At 37.4% G+C, this 25,129-nt stretch overlaps 1 protein-coding gene and 1 long non-coding RNA gene across 3 annotated transcripts in view; one reads left to right on the forward strand and one right to left on the reverse strand.

The window, feature by feature from the left end:
- The window catches only part of LOC111869948 (neurotrimin), a 265,363-nt gene that overhangs the window by 236,327 nt on the left and 3,907 nt on the right, over positions 1-25,129 (forward strand). The window contains exons 8-10 of one of the 2 annotated variants that reach the window (XM_023861847.2): positions 5,093-5,242; positions 6,932-7,006; positions 17,731-17,805. In XM_023861847.2, the coding sequence (XP_023717615.1) occupies positions 5,093-5,242; positions 6,932-7,006; positions 17,731-17,805 (300 nt within the window). The remainder of the gene's footprint in view (positions 1-5,092; positions 5,243-6,931; positions 7,007-17,730; positions 17,806-25,129) is intronic. The other variant, XM_023861848.2, reaches the window with a different exon arrangement.
- LOC117282746 overlaps positions 1-25,129 on the reverse strand; it is a 538,891-nt gene that overhangs the window by 234,743 nt on the left and 279,019 nt on the right. The window contains exon 2 of the long non-coding RNA XR_004513604.1: positions 6,924-6,994. This is a non-coding gene — a long non-coding RNA (uncharacterized LOC117282746). The remainder of the gene's footprint in view (positions 1-6,923; positions 6,995-25,129) is intronic.

The raw sequence follows: 25,129 nt of genomic DNA on the forward strand, positions 1-25,129 counted from the left end.
TTTTTTTTTTTGTCACTTATCTTCGCGGCGCTTTTGACTGTCAGAGCACTCGGAACACGTCTGTACGCTACGAAACTCAAAGCAAAACTCAAGTATTCTTATGACGGATATATTGGTAATAACTGTATTCCAGTTCTATACGTGCTTAACTTGCACATGAAGTGTATATGCAGAAAGTGTTTCATGCCGGTAACTGTTCAGGCTGAAGCCCTTTAGACTGCGATATCCTGAAGTCCTGTAGGCGTACACTGATATCTGATAAACACGCTGCCTCCATCTTCAGAATTGAAATTTGAATCTAATGAAGGAGAAGACATGCTCTTACGAAACGACTGTATCCGTCTACTAGACTGAACGGTGCCCCAAGACAAACAACCACAGTTGCAACCAGTTCCTACCCGGTTTGCAGTTCTAGTGGTCTACGTGTAAACTGACGTGAACTGGTGGCAATACAAGACCGAAGTTTTAAAATTTTATTGACTATATCATGAAAGTGTATGTGCTTGCCGAACTACTGGACCTGTCGACACAGCAGCGAAGTAAATTATATTTTAATAATATCGATTAACATCAATAAAATATCAGTAATTTAATCAATTTTATTCTCTCATTCAACCACAGATACACTAATTCAATTAACCTCCATAAGCGACTAAATTACTAAGTAGTATAAAATATTAAACTATCAATAGATACCGGATTTCTCGGTTACTAAATTGTACCAAAAAATATTTCCCATTCCACACTTAGCAAGACTGGTGTCATTTTCAGTCTCTCCATTTTAACATTGTAACAATCTACGAAACGCCAAAATACTTCATACACCTTATATTTCATCATCTGATGAAATAATTTATCACAACATATTTAATTTTAAAACAGAATCAATTTAACTATGCATTTCAATAGTCCGGAAATAGGGACTAGCTCTGTCTATTGGACCCAACTGAGTAGGTTTTACCTGAGGACGGGGACAGAAACCAGTCTCCGAAACGCTGTGTTAAAAAAAAAAAAAAAAAAAGAAACAGGACGTTTTTTTAAAAATAGACAAGACGATGGATTATGTCCAAAAACATATTACTTGTAGCAATTTACTATCGTCACAAACTTTTAGATTTTAATAGTAATATAGTTTATTTATTTATGAGTATTTAAATACCACCTGATGATGGTTCCCACGTTCGAAACACGTAGCGGTTGAATAAACTAACGTCATGTAGCTGAGCCCTTCTTGAGAAGCCGCCAAAGCAGTTTCATTACGGTGTTCACAAGAGTCCTCCAGTGGATCCTATACTGAGTCAGATCAATCCAGTTCAGATTACCCATCCTATTTTTCTAAAATAAATTTTCATATTATCTACCCACCTACGTTTTGGTCTTCCCAGTGGTCTCTTTCCTTCTGGCTATCCCACGAATATCCTATATGCATTCCTCTTATCTTCCATTCGTGCTACATGTCCTGCCAATCTCATCCCATAAAACCAACTAGATTCTGCATATTGATAGAAGACAAAGCAGCAGGTATAAAAAAAACAACGAGGTACAATCCACACGAATAAAGAAATTGTGAATGACTTTTGAAATGTCTGGACAAATGAGGTCGGAACAGGCCAATCTGCACAGTTTTTTACAGCTACTCAATGACGATAATGATGCTGAAAATGATTATGATGACGCTTCAGACAGTTAAAGGAAAATAATTATTCGACTTTCGTACTGCAGTTATGTAGGGAATATAAGCTTTTCGTCTTGCACTAACCTCGTATCCGAGCAATGGAAGATGTCGCAGTGAGCTGTGTGCAGGAACACCGATTTCAGCAGTGCGATAAACGAAACAGCTCTGCAAAGTAGGATAATTAGCTCGTGTTCATATCTGCTATGGCTCCATAATAACTCGGGTATGGATGTAGGAATTAGATTGCGTTCCGATGAGAAAGAGAAAGGCACAAAAATGTAATCTGTAAGTTTTCCATTTCTGTAGGGAACGCTTCGCATATGATCGTTTAATTTCCTGTGCCATTTCAATTGCACGCAGCTGACAGTGTTGTTCTTCTTAGCTAATGCGATAAGCTTTAATCTTGGGTAGGAAATGAATGTTCTATGAATTTTGAGAATCAGTTTATATCAAGTGTCTGTAAAAGTTTCAATGCGAATATGAAGAGGGAAATATTCGAATGTGATCCTTAACCGTACAAGACCTTCAAATCATGAAAATCAAGAGCTGGAAGACGCTTGTACGAAAGAAGAGCAACGGAAGGAAATTTCTGAGTTAGCCAAAACCCATCTTTGTTTGTAGATTTGTTGACGAAGAAGATCATTAATCTTAGTAACACTTAAATTACAATGTAAATTCATTTCTTATTATGCCATCCTCAAATTTGGATAGGCAAAAAATATTTTCCTCTACGGATGACCTAAATTTGTTGGTACCTGTGAAATATCAAGTTATGGAAGGAGTTTTATTCTATGGGAAAAGAATGTATAACCTGAAGGAAGGGAGAACTTCACAAAAATTGTATTCTGTTGGAAGAAAATTCGAAGTACAAATATTTTATGAAAAACAGGGGTCATAATTTTGTAAAAGAAACGAAATCATGCAAAGATATTTTAATATAAATAATAAGCGAAAAAGAAAGGCTTGGATTGACTCCACAAGATGATCTTGAAGATCTCAAAACTAATCTCACTTGCTCCTAGCCTGGAGCAATTTGAAATACTTGAATTTTAAGTTGATAAATTTGTTCTTCTAAAACAATTTTGTCGTCTTAACTGAAAGATACTCCAAAACACGCCGTCCCCTTCCATTATACCATTTTATGGAAACATTAATATGAGATTACAATGAAAGCGGAACGGAAAAGAGTAGTGTGCAAACAAGGGAGAAGAAATAAAGAAACTACGAAAAAGAAACTTCGACTATAAAACAACAAGGCCACAGCAGATACCAGAGAACTTAATTCTTCCTGCACAAAAAGTAAGGAATATGATAGTTTCATTTAAATCAGATACGAATTTGTCCTTTTACAAGTATATTTTTAGACAATGAGGGACAAATTTATAAAATTTGTTTAACGAAAATTGAATATTCGATATGGTTAACAACACAAATGGATTAATTTTAAATTTGGGTGGGCGTTTTCACTGCGTCAATTCCGCAACAACAATGCTCTGGTTAATTCCGACAAAAACATGAAGTTAGCTGGAAGAACGTGTGAGGAGGCGACATAATGCATTGGTAGTAGTGGCAGTAGTAGTGGCAGTAAAAGTGGCTATGGCGGTAGGAGAGGAAGCAGTGTTGATGATTGTAGATAATTAGTCGTAGTCGTAATATCTGTATTAGTAGCAGTAGCGGACTTATAGCAGTAGTATTTGTGGTGGCGGTAGCTACAGTTGTTATGAGAGTTGCAGCAGTAGAAAAGGCAGGGGCTGCGTCGGCAGTGGTGATGGTGTAGGCTGTGAGTGTTAGCGATGTTTACGAATGTGATGGTGGTGGTTGAGTTGGTCAGGTGACAGTTATTGTGGTGTTGATGTTAGCCGTGATTGTAGCGATGCTGGCAGTGGTTGTGGTAGCGATATTTGTAATACTGACCGGTTTATACACCGCCAAGTAACAGTTTTATTTGTCCAGTGGTATTGTCACAATGTAGATATTGAAGATAATACAATGTAAAAATGTAATAATAAAACACGAAACAAAAGAACTGTGTTCCAAATAACCAAGTAGTTGGAATAACAAAAAATATAGTTCTGCCTGGCTCACAGTATGTCGAAAGATACCAAAATACGTTAATGGCAGGACTTTGGAGGGAGGGCTGATGAATCCTGTAATTTAGACGCGATGAAAAGGTACACGCAGCCACGAATCGGATAGGAGCACGCAACGAAGAAAGTGATGCGAGACTGAAAACGCCAAGCCTTCTTACCGTCCTTATGTTTCGCACGTGTTACAGGGAATCACTGTGGTACTTATCGAGATGTCTGATTCATCAAGCAACGTATTTTATCCTGAGTCTTAACCAAATTTGTATTTAATTTTACACGGTACACACAGCCTGATCCACCCTTTATTTATAACTGAGAGTTATTTTCGGAATAAAGGGAGTCCCTAAGTGTATAACTCAAATTACATTCTTAAAACATAGAGGTTATATTAATTTAAACTCATGTTTCTTATGTGTTTATCTTCTTAAGTTCCAAAGCATATTTGTCGCAGAGGAAAACAGCAACTACTGTGGACAAAGACCTGAGCGTACGGTTATGTATTCGTTATATTATAGAAGAAAATATTTTCCTGGCTTCCATATTTATACAACCCTGGTCTAAATGGGCGATATCCAACAGTTTTCTTGGTGATACCTCGAAATTTGTTGCCAGTATCCATTTGTTAAATAACGTACTAGTTGTACTTAAAAGCAGCGTCATTCATTCCATGTTATATTTTCTTCCTTACCTAGTCACTCTGCCAAAGTTACATCGTTTTTAAGAAATATTTTATCGACGTTCTCCTCACAAAATTCTGCAAACGGATCATGCCTAAAGCTCTTTTGATATATCTGAACCCAGCTCTCTCAAGTAGCAATTTTGCTTGAGATTTCTGGGCTAAAAGTTTCGTGCATATTTTTGTCTTCCTTGCCCATCTCATTTTCTTCATTGTATTATCGTTAGGTATGTTAGGTTAAGAGTACAGATTATCCTGTTTCTCGCAGTGTAGTTCTTATATAATACCAATATTCCTTGGGTATAATAATTTCCTAAGCTTCCGCTTCTCAAACGAAGTCGGTTTACGTTGTTTCCTTAACTGTAGAACCTTGACTTCCGATACGCTAAGTAAATCTACGGGAAGCTTTAGAAAGTGATTGTGTACTTACGTAATAACAGCAATGCAAGAAGTCGGAATTCTAAAGAAAAAAAAAACAGTTCGCCTCTGCTAATTTCAAGTTTAAAATCACAACATTCACGTGCAATGGAAAATAGTTTCACTAGTAAGCATCCGTTCGTCACCGTTTACATTTGTTTCTAATGCTATACGGGGCTCAATCATGTTTCATGCTACTGGATCTACGTGCTGAAACATGACTTTCTTCTGTTCCAGGAGACAAATACGAAGCCGTGTCCACGGATAACGGCTATAACAAATTCATGATGCTTAAGATCCGTAGTGTGAGCAAGAGCGACTTCGGTTCATACAAATGTGTAGCCAAAAACTCGCTGGGTGAAACAGATGGAGTCATCAAACTGGACGGTAAGTCACCTTGCATATCTGTCATGGAACTTACGAGGTTTGACAAACACATGGACTGATTGTATGAAAACTATATAACTTCACTTATAACGAGTATCGCTGGGCATTTCGTTATTTCCCCTCCTCCTTCCAACACAAATTGCTGGAATTAAAATTTTATGTTCACAAACACAAATTCCTCATCATACCAACTGAGACGAGGACGCGGGGGATCTGAAAGTGGTTACTTGCGTTTGTCAAACATCTCTTAAATTAAATTACTCTGTAGTAAAGGACGTTGTCACAGCGCAAAGTCCTCTTACGCCGTCAGTCTTTCATAGGAAATGCGAAGCAGCAAAATTTTCCAAATCTCTCATATTTTTTAATTATAATTTTGTAATGCATAATTAGTTTGTTAGTAAACAGCATCCTTTAAAATGTGATTCTGATATTTGCGCTCTTCTAGATATAGGAGACTTTGCAAGTTTTCTTTTAAGAGCTTGGGTTTGATTCTCAGTTACGCTAAAGAACTAAATTGTCATTATCAGCTATTATATTTTCCAAAGTATGGGTCCTTTCAAAATATTTATTACTTGTAAATAAACACGATAGGGGTATGGACTGGATTCAGCGGGCTCTATACAGAGAAAGTACCGAACTTTCTTTAACACCATAATGAATCTTCGGGCTCCAAAAATTTGTTGTGAATTTCTTGAATAGCTGAGCGATTCCTGACTTCTCACAGAGCACTCGGTTCCTTACAGTTACTTAAAGGTCCTTCTAACTTTTTTTCCGAAAGTCCAAATCGTTCTATTTTAGCAAATTCCTTCATCTGCGCCTGATATTTTTCGGCACTATTTGAGCACAGACTCCCTCCAGTTATGGTCTTGGTCAAGATCTGACAGTTTTCAGATTCACATTCGGTTTTTCTCCTAAATTTCTAAAAACACATCAATAATTATTGATGTGTTTTTAGAAATTTAGGAGAAAAACCGAATGTGAATCTGAAAACTGTCAGATCTTGACCAAGACCATAACTGGAGGGAGTCTGTGCTCAAATAGTGCCGAAAAATATCAGGCGCAGATGAAGGAATNTGCTCAACTCGCACTAAATCATATCAATCGTTCTCTCTAAATAGACTCTCCGTAATATTTTCTAATGCCAGCTGAACTTCTTTACGACTCCACTAAAAACTTAAGGTCTATTCACTTCATTAAGGAAATATCTCTAGCTTTTATAACAAACAAAGAAAATAGTGATGTAATGACACTGTTAATGCAGTAACAAAGGAAACTAAATATCAGCGACTCTACAACACAAAACTATTGAATTAGACTTACGTAGTGACGTGATCCAACACACTTAAATACATCAATGCAGGTAGGATTTGCATGAAAGCATCAGTCCGGTTACTTTGTTGTCACACCTTGTACATTAAGGGATTCAGTTCTCATAAACATAAACTTCTCGGCATTGTCACCCTGGCAACAAACTATTATTGTTCACTGGTACAGTAACTAATAAGCATATAAAATATTTTTTTGTTTCGCACACTGACTAAATAGTGTTATTAAAATTCCATGGATGCAAATGTGAGGCGGCTGAATTTGTTACCGGAAGTTAAACAATGAGTAACGACGCTTTATATTTTAAGCAAATCAATCTCTGTGAAAATTAGAGAATATTTTGTTTCCATTTTACCTTTTCAGAGATACCAGCTCCCTCAACTACCTCAACTTCGACGGCGTTGTCTGTGACGTCACCAATGTCCTCTAGAAAGAAAGGTAAAATTAATTGTTGACGTTATTCATATTCATGCATAATGACATGTCTGAAGCGGCTAATTTATCGTTAATACAGACAGGATTAAATGCAGAATAGACTATAAGAATGAAGATATGGGAGGCTGAAAGAGGAAATATATATGCACCACCACAAAGGAAAGAACGACAACATTCTCAAGTAGAGTAAATGTATGAGAAAGACGAAAAGAGTCGAGAAGCCTAAAAAGAAAATGGTTTACGATTAAGGAACAAGACATAGAGCGACATTCCAGGAAGCAGAGAATTTCTTAAGAAGCTAACAGTCGTGTAGTTAGTCATGGCATTTCATGGGTAACTGTCTTTCTCAAGAAAGTGGTAGTCGCTGAGTTCTTCGAGAAGTTTCATGGAGCCCAGTTCTTCTTAAGAAGCTGATAGTCGCTTATTTGTCCAAGATATTTCACTCTTTTGGGGGAATGTGAGAGGTTCATTATAGTGTTAATAAGAAGACAGTATGTCCCTACGTGAACAGAGAATTTAATGGAGGTAGGCCTAGGCCCAATGGGGCTGTAGTGCCAAGGGAAAAAATATGTCCCTACACCTAACCTAACAAGCACAGCTCGCACTTCATTTAGTACTAATTTAAGTCCAGTTTTAATATGGTTCTCACAGCTTAGGATATGAATAGTTCTGCATTTTGGGATATAACGCTGTGAAGTCTGAAATACACTCCGTTATACACCAGAAGAAATTTAAGTTTTTATGTTAACTTCCTATCTACGTCGTTGCCTCCTGAATGCTCTCTTCCATTTCAGGGTTTCCCACCAAATTGTTATATACAGTTCATAGTCCTTCCAAGAATTTTACACGCCTATCCCATTTTATCTTCTTCATTTAATCTCCAGAATCCCATCGCAGCGGCCCGGGTTCGATCCCGGGTCTGGTCAAGTGGGATTTGTGGTAGACAAAGTGGCGCTGGGGCAGGTTTTCTCCGAGTACTTCGGTTTCCCCTGCCAATCTTCGTTCCAGTAATTGCTCCACAATCACCCTCACCTATCATCTGAGGCTGGTACAATAGGCCAGAAGTGGCCGCAGTACAAGGGACTTAGTTCAACCCGACTAGCAATAAAAAAATCTCCAGAATATTTTTTAAATCACTAAGTTCTTCACTATGTATTTTTCTCAAGAATTCTGTTACTTCATGTCCCTTTACTGTGCTCATATTTCTCAGCACTTTAGTGAGTTGATGATAAATTCTGACGAGAATTCCAATTCTCCCGGACAGACTGAGAATAAGTGAAGAACTCAGATGACCCAGTCAAGATTCGAACCCGTTACAACATAAATGATAATCTGTAACATCACTGCTATACCATATTTTTCTTTTCATCAGTTCTTTTCTTCAAACTTAAATGGATGCGACAATAAAGCCACTGAATGTCAATTGCTAACTGTGACATATAACGGCACGTATAAACATACGGACACCTTGGTAAGAACTCAGTTATCTCAGAACGACACGGAATTTTATCACAGCGCTAAAGTTTTCGGGATAATTTATGGTCTGATATTTCCTTCTGATAGAAGAGTTCAAAAGAAGGCAAATGAAATAAATTCGTGCATATTTATGCAAAAATGTCGCTAAAATAGCCTTGTAAAAGTAAAGTAATCCCTGTAACAAGCCGTGAAGGCCCATACGGTTGAGAGACGTTGAGGGTCCCATATTATCTAGAATATCGGCTCAAAGATGGCGGTAAGGTTGTCAGCCTTACGCACCGGCCGCGCTTTACTCCCCAGGAAAATTATTTAATTAATCCCTGGTACTCATTTCTGTTAGAGGCTGACTGGACCCCAGGGCCATAGTGCAGCTGGAAGGATTAGGTCAATTAAAAAAATCCAGTGACCTTATCGGGACTTGAACCCGCGACATTCCGGTTTGTAGCATAGCCCCTCCATCAAGTACGCTACCGCGTGCCACTAACATAGCCTTGCAACTTCTTAAAATTTTCATCGTATCATCGTGCAGTCTCTATCAAAGTAGACAACAGACGTAGGCCTGTAAAGTCGTAGATACGATTTATGTCTGTATTCATACGTATTCGTATGTTCTGCTAACATGACTAGACGTCTTAAGTAAGCCGCAGATGACTTATAAGCAACCCAAAATCTCCTTGAAATAACCTTGTAACTTCCACATACTTCAAATACCAACTAGTGTATAAAATATTAGAACCATTTACTGATCTCAATTAATATTAACATTACATAATTGTTTCGCTCGACGGCCATGTTGGTATTACTAGTAGCGGAAATTTACAATATATAAGAGACGAGTCTGCTTCTTTCCGAGGAATGTGGAAACGGATATTATTGCATAATGTAAGGCAACTGGAAACACGTCTGTAGTCAGAAGCTGCAATTTTATTTTTAATAATAACTGGAAAATTGGCTGAAATCCCATTCAAGCACAGTGTTGTTTCCATATACAATTATGGATATCTGTCCTGCCTCTTTTGATATAAAGCGTAAAAAGGTAAATGCATATGTTAAAACTAGGCCCTATCAGAGTTCATGTAATTTTTATAATATCAAATTAAATTACCTCTTTTAAGTCTTTCGGTGAATGTGAATTTCATTAAAGAGATGGGTTTCGTTAGTGGCACAAAATCAATGATACCATCACTGGATCCTTGAAGGGGTATATTTTGTGTACAGAAAAATTAAATGTAATTTATTTTATGAGAGAAAACATATATGTACGCCTACTATTGAAACCGGGCCCATGTATCTGCAGTGAAATGTGATTCACGACATGCCAGTGACATAATCAAACATTCATATACTTTTGATATATACCCCAGGAAAACTTTACAATGGCACCAAAGAGCCGTCAACCACAACCCAATACTTAACAATTATTTTGTATTTCTGACCAAGATATGTAGCCCTTGAAGTTGATATCTTATTAACAAAACAGGTCTTGCCTTTAAAAAGTTATTATTATTATTGTAACGTGTTTACGTTACTGAAGACGCCGTAGAGATGGTTAATTGGGTTTATTTAACAATCTACAAGAAACGGCTACAATTAATTATCACACAGTTGCGGGGTTTCACACTTTATAACCCTAATCGCATTAATCTGTTAACACTGTTGCGGGGTTTCACACTTTATAACCCTATGCGCAAATCAGTTCACTCTGTCTTCAGTAGTCTACACGTTGACAACAGGAGACACCGCAAGCACAGCTACGGGACGGAAAAGGAACGGGGATGCACCGTTAGGCTATTCGGGACGAACAGCCTTAAGGAGGGAGCAGNGGATTGAATTATTATTATTACCTTTAATTAGTCTTTGATTTTTTATGTTGTGTTTGTCCATAATGTAATTACTTGTATCTACACTGTGCTGTGTCTATAATTGGTCTTGTAGCTGTTGACTCGGTACAGAAATAATAAATAATTGAACTCGATTATCATTATGGCTCTACAATCCTCTGTTGGTCCTTGACCGCTTTTTTCAACATTCTTGATCCTATACACAGTCGGTACCTATACACAGAACAACACAAGTGCAGAATAAACGCACACAGATATTCATGCTCGAATGAAATTCGAACCCACGATCTCCGTGTTCCACGGAGCTAAGACAGTTTATGACTTAGACCGCGCGTCCACCAGGAAGGACTGAACATCATAAATTTCGTTAGTTATTGTTTAGTTAGTTATTTGGCAGCCTGGCTAATTATTTATATGGTTACATAGTTAGTCAGTTATATATTCGAGTTTTAGAACCCAACCGCGTAAAATGAATTTCCAATACTTGGCAAATATTTTGGTTGCCATATTCAGGATTAACGTGTTTCTTTTTCGTAAATATTCAAGCTCAAAGTATCATATTAGAAAACGCTGAAACTCTATACTGAACTAAAGCCGCAAACGACTAAGTACAAGAATAAACTACAGCAGTTGACTACTGATCACGAGATTCTATTTTCTTTCGCACGGTAAAATTTAATCTGATGAATTTCCAGTTGATTGTGTGCTACAAAGAAGGGTATTACTTATGCGATCTGCTTTTTAATATTCTTCTAGATCATATCTTCAGAATGGTCCATGATACAGACCAAACAACGATTTAATGGCCTAAGTCAATCTGTGGGTGAGAATTTAAGTAAAACAAAGGACGACAAATTGTCTTACCCCAGTAAATAGGCGGTTCTTGAAGTAAATACAGGTAAATAAAGACACGTGTGAACGAAATTTTAAATAAGAATTAGTAATACAGTCACAGTATAGCAGTTTCTAATCAGTTATTTGAAAATAATACAAAATTAACAAATTGATGACAAAGAAACAAAAGTGTATAGGGAAAAAAGTATGGGAAATTTTCACTGTTGTTGAAGAAGTTCAGAAACCTTAATCATCCCATTCATCATGTGAAATATTACATGTCATTATCGTCACCATCATCAAAGGATCTGTCGCCTGTTTCCTCAGATTATTCTAATTTCGTTCAGAATTGAGACTTTGATGTTTCACTTTTCAAATCTCCTGTGTGGTCATGTAAAATCAAGGGATTACATTAGCTGTTCAAATATTTAAGTCATTTTTCGGTATATTACTGGATGTATAATACAACATATGGAGCACAAAGTTGTTAATATTCACTTTATTAGAATGTACGGTTCTCGGCCATTCTCTTCCCCTTCTGTCTCTTGGGATATACGCCTACTGGTAGAATTGTCTACCAAATATAATTTCTCTCTTCGATCCATGTGACGGAACGAATTCTTATGGTCACTCAGGTTAAAAATGTTATTCATGTAGTCAAAATAGTACATTCTTCTCCGGTGAAGTGGTTTCCTACGTTTCTGAATTCTTGTACAGTGCGTGACAAATGGTAGGAACCTCATTCCAGCTTCTCTCTTATCGCGTTATAACAGAGTCCAATATTCTATTCAATATATACATTTGTTTAAAGTCATTTTTTAAAGCATTCAAGAACTTCTCTTCTTGCTTTTCCATAGCACACTACACCATTTTCTATCATTTTATTGGCATGAGATTTAATTAGTTTTACGTTAAATTCTTAAACGTTTAAGATTTGGGGATATTCTAGATATTTAATCTTACTTACTTGTTCAATTTGTCTTTTGTTTAACACTATTTCTGAGTGTTTTTGGCTACTTTCATTTGCACGTTAGGGCCATCGTAGTCATGATCAATATTTTCACGATAAATTTATGTTAGTTAGTTAGTTAGTAGTAATCTGTCAGACGACAGGTCCACAGCCTCTTCCAAAACAGTTTCTCCACTTAATGCGATCTTCTGTTTTTGGAAAGAGACTATCCAGGAAAAGTGATAATGTGGTAGTTTTTCCATTTGCTTTCCACATCGCAGTACAACAGCCATTCAAACCACTCTGGTCACGCCAGTTGCTATACGAACTTGAACCATCTCGAGCATCATTTTCTCTGTGCTTCAAGTCGCCGCTGATGACGCTGCTTCCGGCATCAGTTTTCGGTGTCTCTCTTCGTCTGATGCCTACCCTTTGACCTGTCCAGCAAGGGAGGCCCTGCCAGTAGCTACGCTACCGCTGGTATAGCTCTCAGGGTCCTTGGCATACTCAAACACCCTCACCACGATAAGGGGGATAAATTTATATGCTTTCAAAAATGTGAATCACAAATATTATAAGAAATAAAGCTCCCAAAAGAATATTTGGATCTAAAGTATCAAAGTGGACAGTTTAAAATGTTATAACCTATAAGAAAAAATATATCGATTTAAATAATTTGCAACTCATTAGACCTGTTGCGAGACTGTAAGTGTTATGGAAGATTATGATGGATGAGCATGTCATTTAGACAGAACAGGAGAAATAAGAAATGCATGCAGAATGTTCGTTGAGAAAGCTATTGGAAAGACACTACTTGGAAGACAGAGATGTAGATGAAAGTGTAGTATTAAGGAATGTCTTATGTAGGTAGGATGTATGGATGTAATTGGCTTAAACATGCACAACTTGCAGGTTCTGCTCGTGCAGAGCTCCCTAATTACGTATGTGTAAAATATTCACATGGATGCAACAGAAGCTAACATAGCAGTGCAAAAGGGCGTATAGTAACTATAATGGTCAGGAAAATTAAACACAGATCTACATTTAACTGTTGCTAAACTCACACAAACCTATTATATGAATATGAGAAATACAATTCTATTATATCAATAACTGCGTCATAAGAGATGTAAATGTAGCGCTCTAATATATTGGGTGTTTGTAATGTATCATCACGTGTTGCAGTGACTAAGATATAGGTCTGGATTGGTAATTGGATTTATTGGATACATATAGGTCGTAACTACAATTAATTCTTACACTATTGCTGCTTTATACAATTTACAATCATTCCAAACTAATCTTTTCAGTCTATCTGCAGTAGTTTTCACGGGTTTATAACACAGAAACTGTAATAGTCTCACTGAATCACACACTCCAAATATTACACACAAATAAAATCTTCTAATCACACGCTAATTCTTTACAGACTGACTTATAGTTCTTCTATGACTACGAACTTCCCGTGACTATTTGTTTGCTTGCTTGTACGCGTGCTTCTGCCGTTATTATTTGTAACATGTAACTGCTTTACTTACATAGCCAAGGAACCTACAGTAAACACATGTCACGTGATCGCTATCCAACCAGTCTATCGGCGCGTCGGTCGAATATACAGAAAACACATGTCACGTGATCACCATTCACTGTTATGACGTCACCGGGGACATGGAAAACACAGCTTTCTCTACTGTTTCGTGACCTAGCAACGGACCGTTTACCAAGAATCTGTCTTCGCGAAAACTTTTTTAACAACACGTTGCCTAGCAATCGGTATATATGTAACAGTATCAATACACCAGACCGAAGTGTGCTGACGAAACTAATTCAATAAATGATATTTCATATGAAATACATTTAAGAAATTACAGCAGAACAAATATACTATATACCAATAAGGTATACTGTCGCCGTGAAAAACAGATTTTCCTTTATTTAAGCATTGAATAAACTCGATGCCATTTGTTTCTAAAATTTCAATTCAGTTCTATTTGGTTATTGTAATCTTCAAGAGCGGTGTCAAGCTGAATTGACGTTGTTATCATCCGTAAGCAGAACCATACCTAGAATGGGAAAAATTCGTTGTCCATATTTCCTACACGGACAGAAAATGTAATAAGCCGAGAATATGTAAGCATATATATATATATATATATGAGAATTTGGTATCGGTATGATCTCTATTGATCTACTATGGATACTTCGTTGCCTTCCACCGTCGTTTTTTTTTTTACTTCCATGGCCTCTCGTTGAAATCAACAGGCTATGTAGGGGCAGATAAGGGCCATGTGTGTACAGAAGCCCGCACTAGAGAGCAGGGTATAAACTGTTCCAACAGAATCAATCACAAAGCGGATAAATCTGCAGTAGGAACTAAATATACGAACATTCGTACTTGCTCTCTGGCGTGGCATATTCGATTGATTCCTGAATATGGCGTGGGATGTGGGCAAAAAAGTTAAATCTTTTAACTCCCCGTACAATTCGGAACTCTAGTGAAATTACTAATTACGAGAATGAATAGAGATTTCGGCCGTACCATCAGTTAAGCTAGCAAAACACTATTAGTTTAAAGAGATGGGGTAACTAGGAGGTCAAAGAGTTTAACTCGGTGAGTAATTTAGTTGGAAACTGTAACATGCTTTGTTGCTAAGTGTTACTAACAAAGACTTTTGAGAGAGTCCAGTTCACTTCACTGGAGCGTATATAAATATAAAAGACAAACGAATGGTAGTTTGGGTAAACAGAACGGAGCTGTTTTTTTTTCTGCGCACATCTCTTCTGGAGTCTTTCCAAATGAAGTCGCTCTGAACAGGATACTCATTTCAACAGATAATGGATTTCATTTACTATATATCGTTACATCGAGGACGTAAAGTGAAAGCATAATGGGGATTCAAACCCGTTCACATATCTACATGTTTCATACTCGATACTACAAAATTGATTGTGACGAAATGTGGTGTTATCGATATTAACGTTGTCAGGAGTACTTACTCGAATCAGATATGGCTCATTTGTATGTAACTCCAAATTCAATTAAGATCAAATATAGGATTTTACTCCAAACACGACCCATGGTGCAGATAATTATTACAGAAAGTCTGTATTGTAATTAGGATGTACAACTGTCTTTTGAATATTTCTGCCTTTGCTAAAATCTTCTCAGGTGATCGGAGATGTCAATAGTGAATTAAAACCCATCGTTTCGGAAACCTCTGAAACGCTTATTTTCAATTAAACACTGACACGGTTGATAGCCCTAGAAGATTTCAGCATGTTTACTCTCCGAGAAAGTTTTAAATCTTACATTTCATACGTTGTTTATATTTAACAAAATATAATTAAACACAATATATTGCTCTATATACAATACTCTCTTTGGTGTAACTGACTTTGGCAAGAATGTAACTGCGTATGTAACATTAACATTAAAGGTTCTCACAGCGATTGTTGTGAAGGGTTCTGTCTTCTGATATATAACGTTGGGTAGTCCGTTGAAAGTTAACCGACGTTTCGAAGGAACGTGTAGCCTCCATTTTCAGGTTCCAAGAACAAGCAAAAGAAAAAGCCAATGTGAAATTAGGTGACATGCTGTTTTCTTGCTCGGCTTATTCTTCTACCCTGAAGATGGGGGACCAACTGTTCATCCGAAAAGCCGGTTGACTTTCAACGGACTACACGGCGTTATATCCCAGAAGGTAGAAAGTTTCATCCATAAGAGATGTTTATCAATAACAAAAAGTTTTTGGAACAGCAGAGAAATCGCTTCGAAAAATATGCGTGGGCTTGCTTCAGGTTTACCAATCTTCCTTGCTCTTCAGAATATTCTGTCTTTTTCAGGTTGCCTCTAAAATTATCTGTTTACAGAAAACTCAATAGTTAGGTGTTCAACTGTTGTTAAACAAGCAAATACAACATACATTTTCTCTATGGCTCAATCCAAAACAGACGATCAATTTACAGTGAAACCATTAAACATTAAAGTCATTAAAACATTAAAATTGAAGACAAGTAACTTAATCCACGTTCTTTCTTATTCAGATCTACAGAAAATCTGAGTACATTGACAGTATCGCTTCGTTCCTGTCTGGAAATTATCATGATTAAATATTTTTTTATTTATTACGCGTACATAGTAAATATTATGTTACACGTTTAAAAGGAATTCAAAAGTAAGGGGCACGAGGACGTAAAGAAGTACAGTATTTAAGTACACTAGGAATAAATTAACAGCAACAATCATATATCAGGACAGTGCTGAGTTATTACCCCGCTTATGTCATGACCGCTTTCTCCAAAACATTTGCTTGCATCATTAACCAATCAACATAACATTCTACACTCTGCAATACACGTATACGTATATACTGGTAGTAGTGTCATAACAGAACGATCAGGAAAGTGTAAAGACTTCTTTGTTTAAGAGGTAAGGGTATTGAAGGAGGTTTCATTTGCTAAAGATACTAACCCGGAATTCTTCTCGAAATATTCGAAAAATCTATTAAAACCCTCACTTACATCAACACCCGTTCTTGTTTCTGTCGAAGTTTGTACTGTAGTGAGCGCTAATTTTATAAAACTTCACGGGCATTCTTATATTGCCTGCTTCAAAATAAGTATCAAACCTGGATGAAATCCGAGGTACGTTATGACTGATGTGGTATAGACACCTACTCGCAATTCTTTCCTTTACGGAGGCATAAAGTATGAAAGTGGCTGTAGGAGAATTGCGAAAGTTTAGCTGTCTCATGATGGAAGACTTCAAAATGACTTCTGGATAAATGAGGTGAAAAAAGAAAATTAACTGGGATCTTAATGGAAAGAAAAATAAAAGAGCCACTAACTTAATGAGGAATTAGTATGTCAGATATTGATCTGTCCTTTCAGTACTAAGCTACGATGCTTGAAATCCAGTAGCCTACAAGTATAACACTCACGCATTCTCATCCGCCTTTATGTCTATAGATAGTCAGTGTCGTATAAAATTAGATGTCATGATTATTATGAATGATGAGTCGGTAACGTGTTGAAAGGAGACAACCTGGCCTATATGAAGTTTGTCTCCTTCCTTTATCTTGGAGAGACTGAGAAAAACGGCGAAACCTGCGATTAACAAGATGGTCGTTAACCCCGTTGTGATTCAAACCACGTAATTCCGAACGCTAGGGACAAAAACGTTACAGCCTTGCGTTTTTGCTCAGTGTTCTACATTTTACTCTTAATTATCGTTCACACACAAAAAAAAATCACTTGCATAAATTATGGAAGTCATACCTCCATATGAGATACAGCCGATAGTGGGCAAATTTTAAGACAATCGCGGAAATGAAGAAAACCCTTGCTGAACCTGTGACTTCCTCTAGGAAGATTTTATGTAAGAAATATATTTTCTCATAGTTACGTGCATTTACGTTGTATTCGTATTTTATTTGCACGTAAAAATGGATATTTTTGTGTTACAACCCTCTACAGTGTACAAGTCTGGTTTCATTATCATCTGATATTCCTTCCTGACACTCGTCTGCAGATGACCGCGAATGATAAGGTATAAGCATGTTCGTGTGGGCAATGACAACTCGAGGTTTCGATAAACACAGTAATGTGACGCTCTGCTCGCCTTACAGGTCGCGGTCGGCAATGGAAACAGCGCCTTTCGGAGAACCATCTAGACTACGAGGTGGAGGGATGGAGGGACTCAGGTAAACATATGTGGCCATTAGTAGGGAGAACGTAAGATGCAGGCTAGTCTCCCTCTCTGAGCGTTAGGTAGAACTCGGTTACTGATTTCAGTGTAACACTTCTAATGCTACTAGTTCATGACCCTAGCCCACATTGATGCTTTGTCATGCGTGGTGTGGATAATGTCCAAGACACTTCTGTGCTCCTGACGGTTACAGAAGAAAATAGGACATTCAGAGTATAATTTTATCAAAGGCGTATTATTCACGTTCCATCTATGGTTCTACACGCCTTTCATTGGACTTTGGCCGTTTTTTCAGTTTCTTAATCCCATACATAGTCGGTAGGACTCTTGGACGGGGGATTAACCCACTGTAAGGCCTCTACCTATATACAGAACGACACAAACACAAAATAAAACACACAAACATCCATGCCTTGAGTGGGATTCGAACCCATGATCTCAGTGTTGAAGCGGGCGAAGACAGTTCATGCTTTAGACTGTGCGACCGCGTTCAGAAGATATATTTTTTCTTACTTATCTGCATATTGAACGATAAGTCGAGAATACAGGTTCACTCTCTTCAGGAAGGGCTGGAAATTTCATAATATTCAATCTTTTTAAAGAAAACTCCGTTTCAAAATTATTATTGTTTCTGAATAATCCATATTTATATTGTTGGAATACAGTCTATAGCCGATGGGTTTTTTCGAGTTAATACACTTTCATATTGTAATTCTTCCTACTGCAGGATGATGTATAGGCAAATTGAGAAAATTGGGTACACATGCCGACAGCATTTCTACAATCATACCCCTCACAGCAACAATAATTTAGAAGTTAATTCCTCAATGATATGGAGTTATTTACACAGCATGTTCTTTCAGGTATATCCACTGAAAATATCTGCATGTATTGAGATCACAAGATTAGGGATATCTGTTCCTGAAAGCCATGAAAAATGATTCGATAACAAAATGAATGTGTATGCAACCAGCAGATTATTAGCCGTGAACAGTCCAGATCTTTCTTACTGGGAAAATATCCGCAATTCCAGATGATTTTATCGGAGGGAAGGACGGAGAGACGGACTATGCCGTGGTGACAGGGACCCACCTAACATGGAGAATTCCATAGCAGGATTTAAATTTGATACGTTTTCCTATCTTCTCTTACGGATAACAAATCGGCCTATGGGATTATTATTCAGTGTGTAAGTTCATACATTTCATCTACTAAGATTGTTGACCGATTTTTACGAACTTTGGTGTGAATGTTATTTTACTGGAAGCCACTCCAACCTCGTATTTTTTTATTTCCTCAACACCTTAATAGGAAGGCGAAGAACGTGCGAAATTACGAGGTGACAACCAGAACTAGCGACTTTCAATCTAGTGTCTGAAGTTGCATAGACTTAGTAATATGTTTCGAAAATATGCTAATTTTATTCGGGTAATATTAAGTATCATACAAAATGAGAAAGTTATACCTGTATGAAATCTATAATGTTAGGTTTAATCATAATAATTAAGGAATTTTTGGAGCTAAGCATGTGAAAGTTTGTCTGGAGCTAGATAGTAAGTATGTAAGCCTGTTACGTATGTTATATTGTTCATCGGCAAGAAATGCAAATAAACCAATGGTATGGAATCTTAAAGCTAAAGTTAAACTCATACAAAATCTGTGTTTACGCAAAAATTCTTCCCAAAAGTATAAGAACAGATTTAATAATGATAACAATAATAACAATATTGTGTAAGAGATTTGCATTTGGAAGGAATGTAAGGGTTATTCTATTAGGATTCGTTCATTTGAGAGTCCAAACACAAGTCCAGTACCCTATCCCATGAGTTTGAGTGTGTTTGAATATTTCAGCATAAACTTACACTAACTAATATATTTATTTATTTAATAATGATAACAATAATAATAATATTGTGTAAGAGATTTGCATTTGGAAGGAATGTAAGGGTTATTCTATTAGGATTCGTTCATTTGAGAGTCCAAACACAAGTCCAGTACCCTATCCCATGAGTTTGAGTGTGTTTGAATATTTCAGCATAAACTTACACTAACTAATATATTTACAACCAAATATTTGAAGAACTGAAATTCTGCAAGGGGCAGTACATTCTGTGTTTTCTTCCTTAAACTTGTTTGTATAATAGAACCTACAAGTGGTTATTTTGTATGGAATATTGAAAAGTAAAAGCAGTTAATTTATAATTCCATTTCTGTGTTGTGAGGTTGTGTTTCCCATAAAATCCTCTTGCTTGTACCTTTTTGTTCTGAAAAGAAAAATATGTAAGACGCGAAATCAGTTGTAACAATATTGTGACATACCGACTGAAATCCTGAACAGTTAAACCAGAAGACATCCATTTCTAGATTACGACACAATAAAGAGTGACGTAACAATGGAATATGAAATGCCTGTCAGCGTAACAACAGTTGTGCACGCAACAATAGAGGAATCCTGGGAATTGGTGTTTACTGGATCCGCGCCGATAATGACGTCATGCAAGAATATAAGAACTATTGGAAGCGCTGTTTTCTGCTGGGTCAGCGTAGAAGTTATGTCTGGAGAATCGAAACACAGCTGAGTCTCGATTTAGAGAAGTCTAGTTAGTCATGAAACGGTGGAATTAAAAGAGTAGGAGGTTGGTGTGAGATGGCCGCCAGTCTGTAAAGACGTGAGCCCGGGTGCAGAGGAACGTCCAGTGTTGGACGACGTTACCCAGAAGCGCAGGAAATATCGTGACTGGGAACAGTGCTCTGAGTGTGATAGTGATTTGCGATGTGTCGTCACGAAAGTCTTGATCCGGCCTAGTTGAGTTGTGAGATAGGTGCCAGCCAGCGAGGACCGGAGCTGTGGAACACGGAAGATCAGGAAGAGTTGGAAGTCGGTACCAGACAACCTGTGAAGGCACAGCAGACTTGAGAAGGCAATGCGTGCTGTAGTGTCAATTGTGTTAATTAGTAAAACTGTGATAACTGCTTAGTCTCAAGAGTACACTAAATCCGTTTACCAATCCAAACCCAGTCTATATTCATTCAACCACGTGACAATATGTACACGTACAATTGTTGAGTGGCTGAAATTATCACAGAAAAGAGGTTTTCTATGAAACTGTGGCAAATGAAATGCAGCGAAATTGTGAACCATAGTGAAGAATTTTGTTCTGGAAAAATAATAATTCAAGCGATATCCTGTACCTCCATATGAATATCGATTATTGAGTTCCGTTGTTATTGAGAGATGTTGAATGCTAGTTGGGGCAGTCTGTGCGAACAGATGTGTTTGTAAATGTTTGTTATAATACCCATAAGGCATGGCAAAGATTACTACTTTAATTAATTCATTCCGTTCATGCTATAATATGTCCCAATATTATTAGTTTGGAAAGAATAAAGTAGGCCACTTTCTGACAAGCACTGCCAATATTGAGAATTTCATATTCAGTGACACATGATCGACTGTAGATTACTATGAATATCCTCATTAAACGTACTGAATAGTCATATATTTAAAGGAGAACTCTTAAAAGGTGAAGTAGAGTTGAATGCCTGTACATTTTTATTTTATTAATACAGAAATGTATCTGTGAATACACAGTCTTACCCTGCACCTTTAACTCTTTAAGCATTTGTACGTTTTTGCGATAGAAGTGTAGCTGTCTGACTTAACCCTCTTAGTTTTCAGGTTTCTCACGCAATACTTAATAAGGCAGAAAGATCTGTAACACTAGACAAGGGCCCTTACAGTGTGCTACCAGCCGGAGCCAGCTAAACCCTGGTTCTCTTTATATCCTCCCCGTTATCCTTCCTTAATCGGCCTTGGGACCGACTATAGCAAAGCTACATAATCTTGTAATTACAGTCAGCAGCTAATCTCATTTCCATAATCGTTCTTATATGTGAAACTATTCACTTGACATATGTGGCAGCCCGTTCCAGAAAGTGAACGAAATATATGTAACAGGGCCGGTTAGAAATCCCAGAAGGATAGAAGAAATTTAATTTATCTTGACTTGTGGTCGCATTGATGTTACCCTGGAAGATTTAACTAGAAAATATCCTAATCAATGCTAAACAGGAAAGTGTACTCAATTGGCACTCGTCAAGAGTTCCTTAGGAGAGATGTCACATTCTTACCTACCACAACCAGATCAAAACAGTTATTTATACGAAGCAAGAGCAGCGGTTTATTTCTTAGTTATATTACGTCACTGTGGTTTATAGACTTCTTGCTAAGAGGTGACTCTGTAAATATCAGCCGTTGCTAGGTAATGCCCGCACGCAAAAATGGAGGAGGTGTCACGATACGTGGCGCGTAAAGCCGTTGTTATGGAGCGCCCGCAGTATACATGTGCGCGGTGACGTAACACAATAGACGAGGTAATGCAGGCAGACATTTTCTTTATGTCCGCTTAGAGATTATATACGTAGTACAGAACAGAATCAAATGAGAATGAGAATGGAGAGCGAGTGACTTCAGTTCATTTGAGAGTTCAGCTGTGGAGTGTTAACCAGCGGATAACAGAAACTAAGATTCTTCACGAGGAAACGTCTAGTGAAGACATGGCAGAGGGACAGTCATTGTGGAGTTGTAAAAAGTAGTGAAAGTAGACTGAGAAGACTTAGGGTAGCGTGATTTGTAGAGTGAAAATCAGCAATACTGTAATAATTATTTTGCATAATTACGACATGTAAGTGGTTGAGATAACTCACTCAAAACGAAGACAGAACACACACACATACCCAGGAGGCCCAACAGTATAACACNAGTATATTTTTATGTAATGACGCTGCCAGTAACTCAGACTCTATACAGCGGCGTGTATATAACACAGAAATTAAAAAATACTATAAAAATTACGATCATTCGACTACTGCTGGAGAAGTTATTTAACACAATTTCCCCTTCAAAGCGATAGGTTCATATTCAGCAGTATCTTGCATTCCTTTACCTATGTTTGAGGTCGTCCAAATTAAATTCGAATTCAGAATCCACTATGAAAATATATTTTCCTAACTTTCAATGTTTTGCATTTTCTTAGCAAACTTTAAGCCGCGCTGTTATTTCTTGCTCAGTGAACAGTATCAGTGTTTTCAGAAATATAATTAAAAGTATGTTTTAGCACTAGGAACTAAATTACTTTTCAGTATAAGCCTGTATCAATCAAAATTTAAATCGGTAAGAACATTCAGTCGGAGAGTTTCATGGAGGTAGGCCTAGGCGGCCCAAACGAGGGCTGTAGCGCCAATGAAAAAAAAAAAGAACATTCAGTAATAAAGACTATTATTATGTTTCGTCATGAAGGCGTTCAACGGTGCCCAGTGGAGGACTCAAGACGGACTATAGGTGTTCTAATTTCTGGGATAAAACGCCATATAATCAGGTAGAAACTAATCGGTGTTCAATATGTAAGAAGCAAAAAGTGGGCTCCAACATTAAAAAGCAAGCAACAAGCAGCGTTTTCTATTTGCTTGTCGTGTAATTGGCTCTTACCCTTCGATCCGAAAGATAAGGCAGAACTTTCCTCTGCAACACCGGTAATTTCTACAATACGATACGGCGTCACACATAAGAAGATAATACTCTTAACAGTCGCTGTTGCGAGAAAGCTAAACCAAACAATAACATGACCAAATTGTGGTAGATTATTTTTATGATTTTGGATTATCTGAGAACAGACCAATTCCATTAGAACGTATTCTGATTATGCAAAACATATCTAAAAATTCGACGAGAAGGCAATGTAATTCGGCAACAATATCCTAGTTCTCGATCGCCTGAACAGTTTCTTCCTAATAAGGCCTTAGAATATTAAATACGGAAAGTAGGAAAGTAATTCAGCAGTACAAGTTATCTTTCCGCAACACCTGAAGCTTCGAGAATGGAATAATTTAATATGCTGAAATATCATGTGTTCAGAGGTAATTAGTGATGCTTACTAAGTAATATGAAATGAGTACCAGTACAATGCAGAGGGGAATATATTTCACAATGAGCGAGTTTCATGAGTGTTTACTCTTGCAACATGTATGTCAGGAAGGTCCAGAGTACAAGTCCTACAAAGAGACTATAGACAATATTCACTGTTCGCCTTACTGGACGTGAATATTTAGAGTGTTACGTAGAACAGCAATTCAAGTGAAGAAAGCAGTCTTCTGGGATATGGCACAGTGTAGATGTGGTGTTAACCGACGTTTCGGAGGAACGTATCGCCTTCATCTTCAGGGTAGAAGGAAAAATAAGAAATCCGCAAGCGAAGAGACGGTGAGAACCGGTACAAGCAGACTGCTTCTTTTGATGACATTCACTAAGAAGCAGAGGGATCTCGATATAAAGTATTTTGACATGACCGCTGAAAGCCGGAACAGTTTAACCAGAAACGACGTCCATTACTAGGCTACGGGAAAGTAAACACCACGTCAGAGTAACAAAAATTACGGACGCAAAAATAGATGAACCGTTGGAAGCAGTGTTCTGTTATCGTAGAAAACAGAAACCTACGAACTTTACGTCACAAAATTTTGCAGGCAACACGTAGAAATTACACAAAATCATGAGAATGGAAACGTTCGCAACAAAGGACAAGACGAAGCTAGATATACAAAATACAAGGGACTGATCTGGGAGGCGGTCAAGTTTACGACCGTTCAACTGAGTAATTTGCCGTTGTAGCATAAGGTAAGCAAGATAAGCATATCTGCTTTGCAAAGCCTGAACTCACAGAAGACTTGTACGCTTATAGTGCATAAGGAAGTAATTAATGTAACATGCTATATTTGCGATGGGTACACTTGACAAAGTCCAAGCCATTTCATAAAAGCCAAACCCATCCTCTATGATATCAAAGCGTCCAATTTGCAATAAAATATCTATGGTCGTGAACCTCGAGGTGTTTGGCGCCAAGACGACTGATGTTACAGAATCCTGCTGCATTGATATACCACTCTTTCATTTGTATCCGTCTATACTGCAACACAACCTTTTATTTTAATACTGTATACAATCACATTTATAATTCATAAAATGTCATTATAAGCATTTTTATTTAATTCTTTCAACATGTTTCGGCCCTACAAGGTCATTCTCAGATAACTGTTAATTGATTGAAATCGCCGACCGACTGAGACATGAAAAGAACTCAGCGTGGACGTCGCAATATAAAAATAGTGTGAGTGAAGTGTGGACGTGCATTCTCAAATAACGACGTGCAAAAATAGCACGTAAATATATAGACATATGAATTGATGCCTGAGGATGGCCTTGTAGGAATGAAACATGAGAGTATTGCAACAATTAAATAAAAAAAATATGATTTTAATGACAT

This window comes from Cryptotermes secundus, unplaced genomic scaffold, assembly GCF_002891405.2.
Source record: "Cryptotermes secundus unplaced genomic scaffold, Csec_1.0 scaffold979, whole genome shotgun sequence".
NCBI classification, from domain to species: Eukaryota; Metazoa; Arthropoda; class Insecta; order Blattodea; family Kalotermitidae; genus Cryptotermes; species Cryptotermes secundus.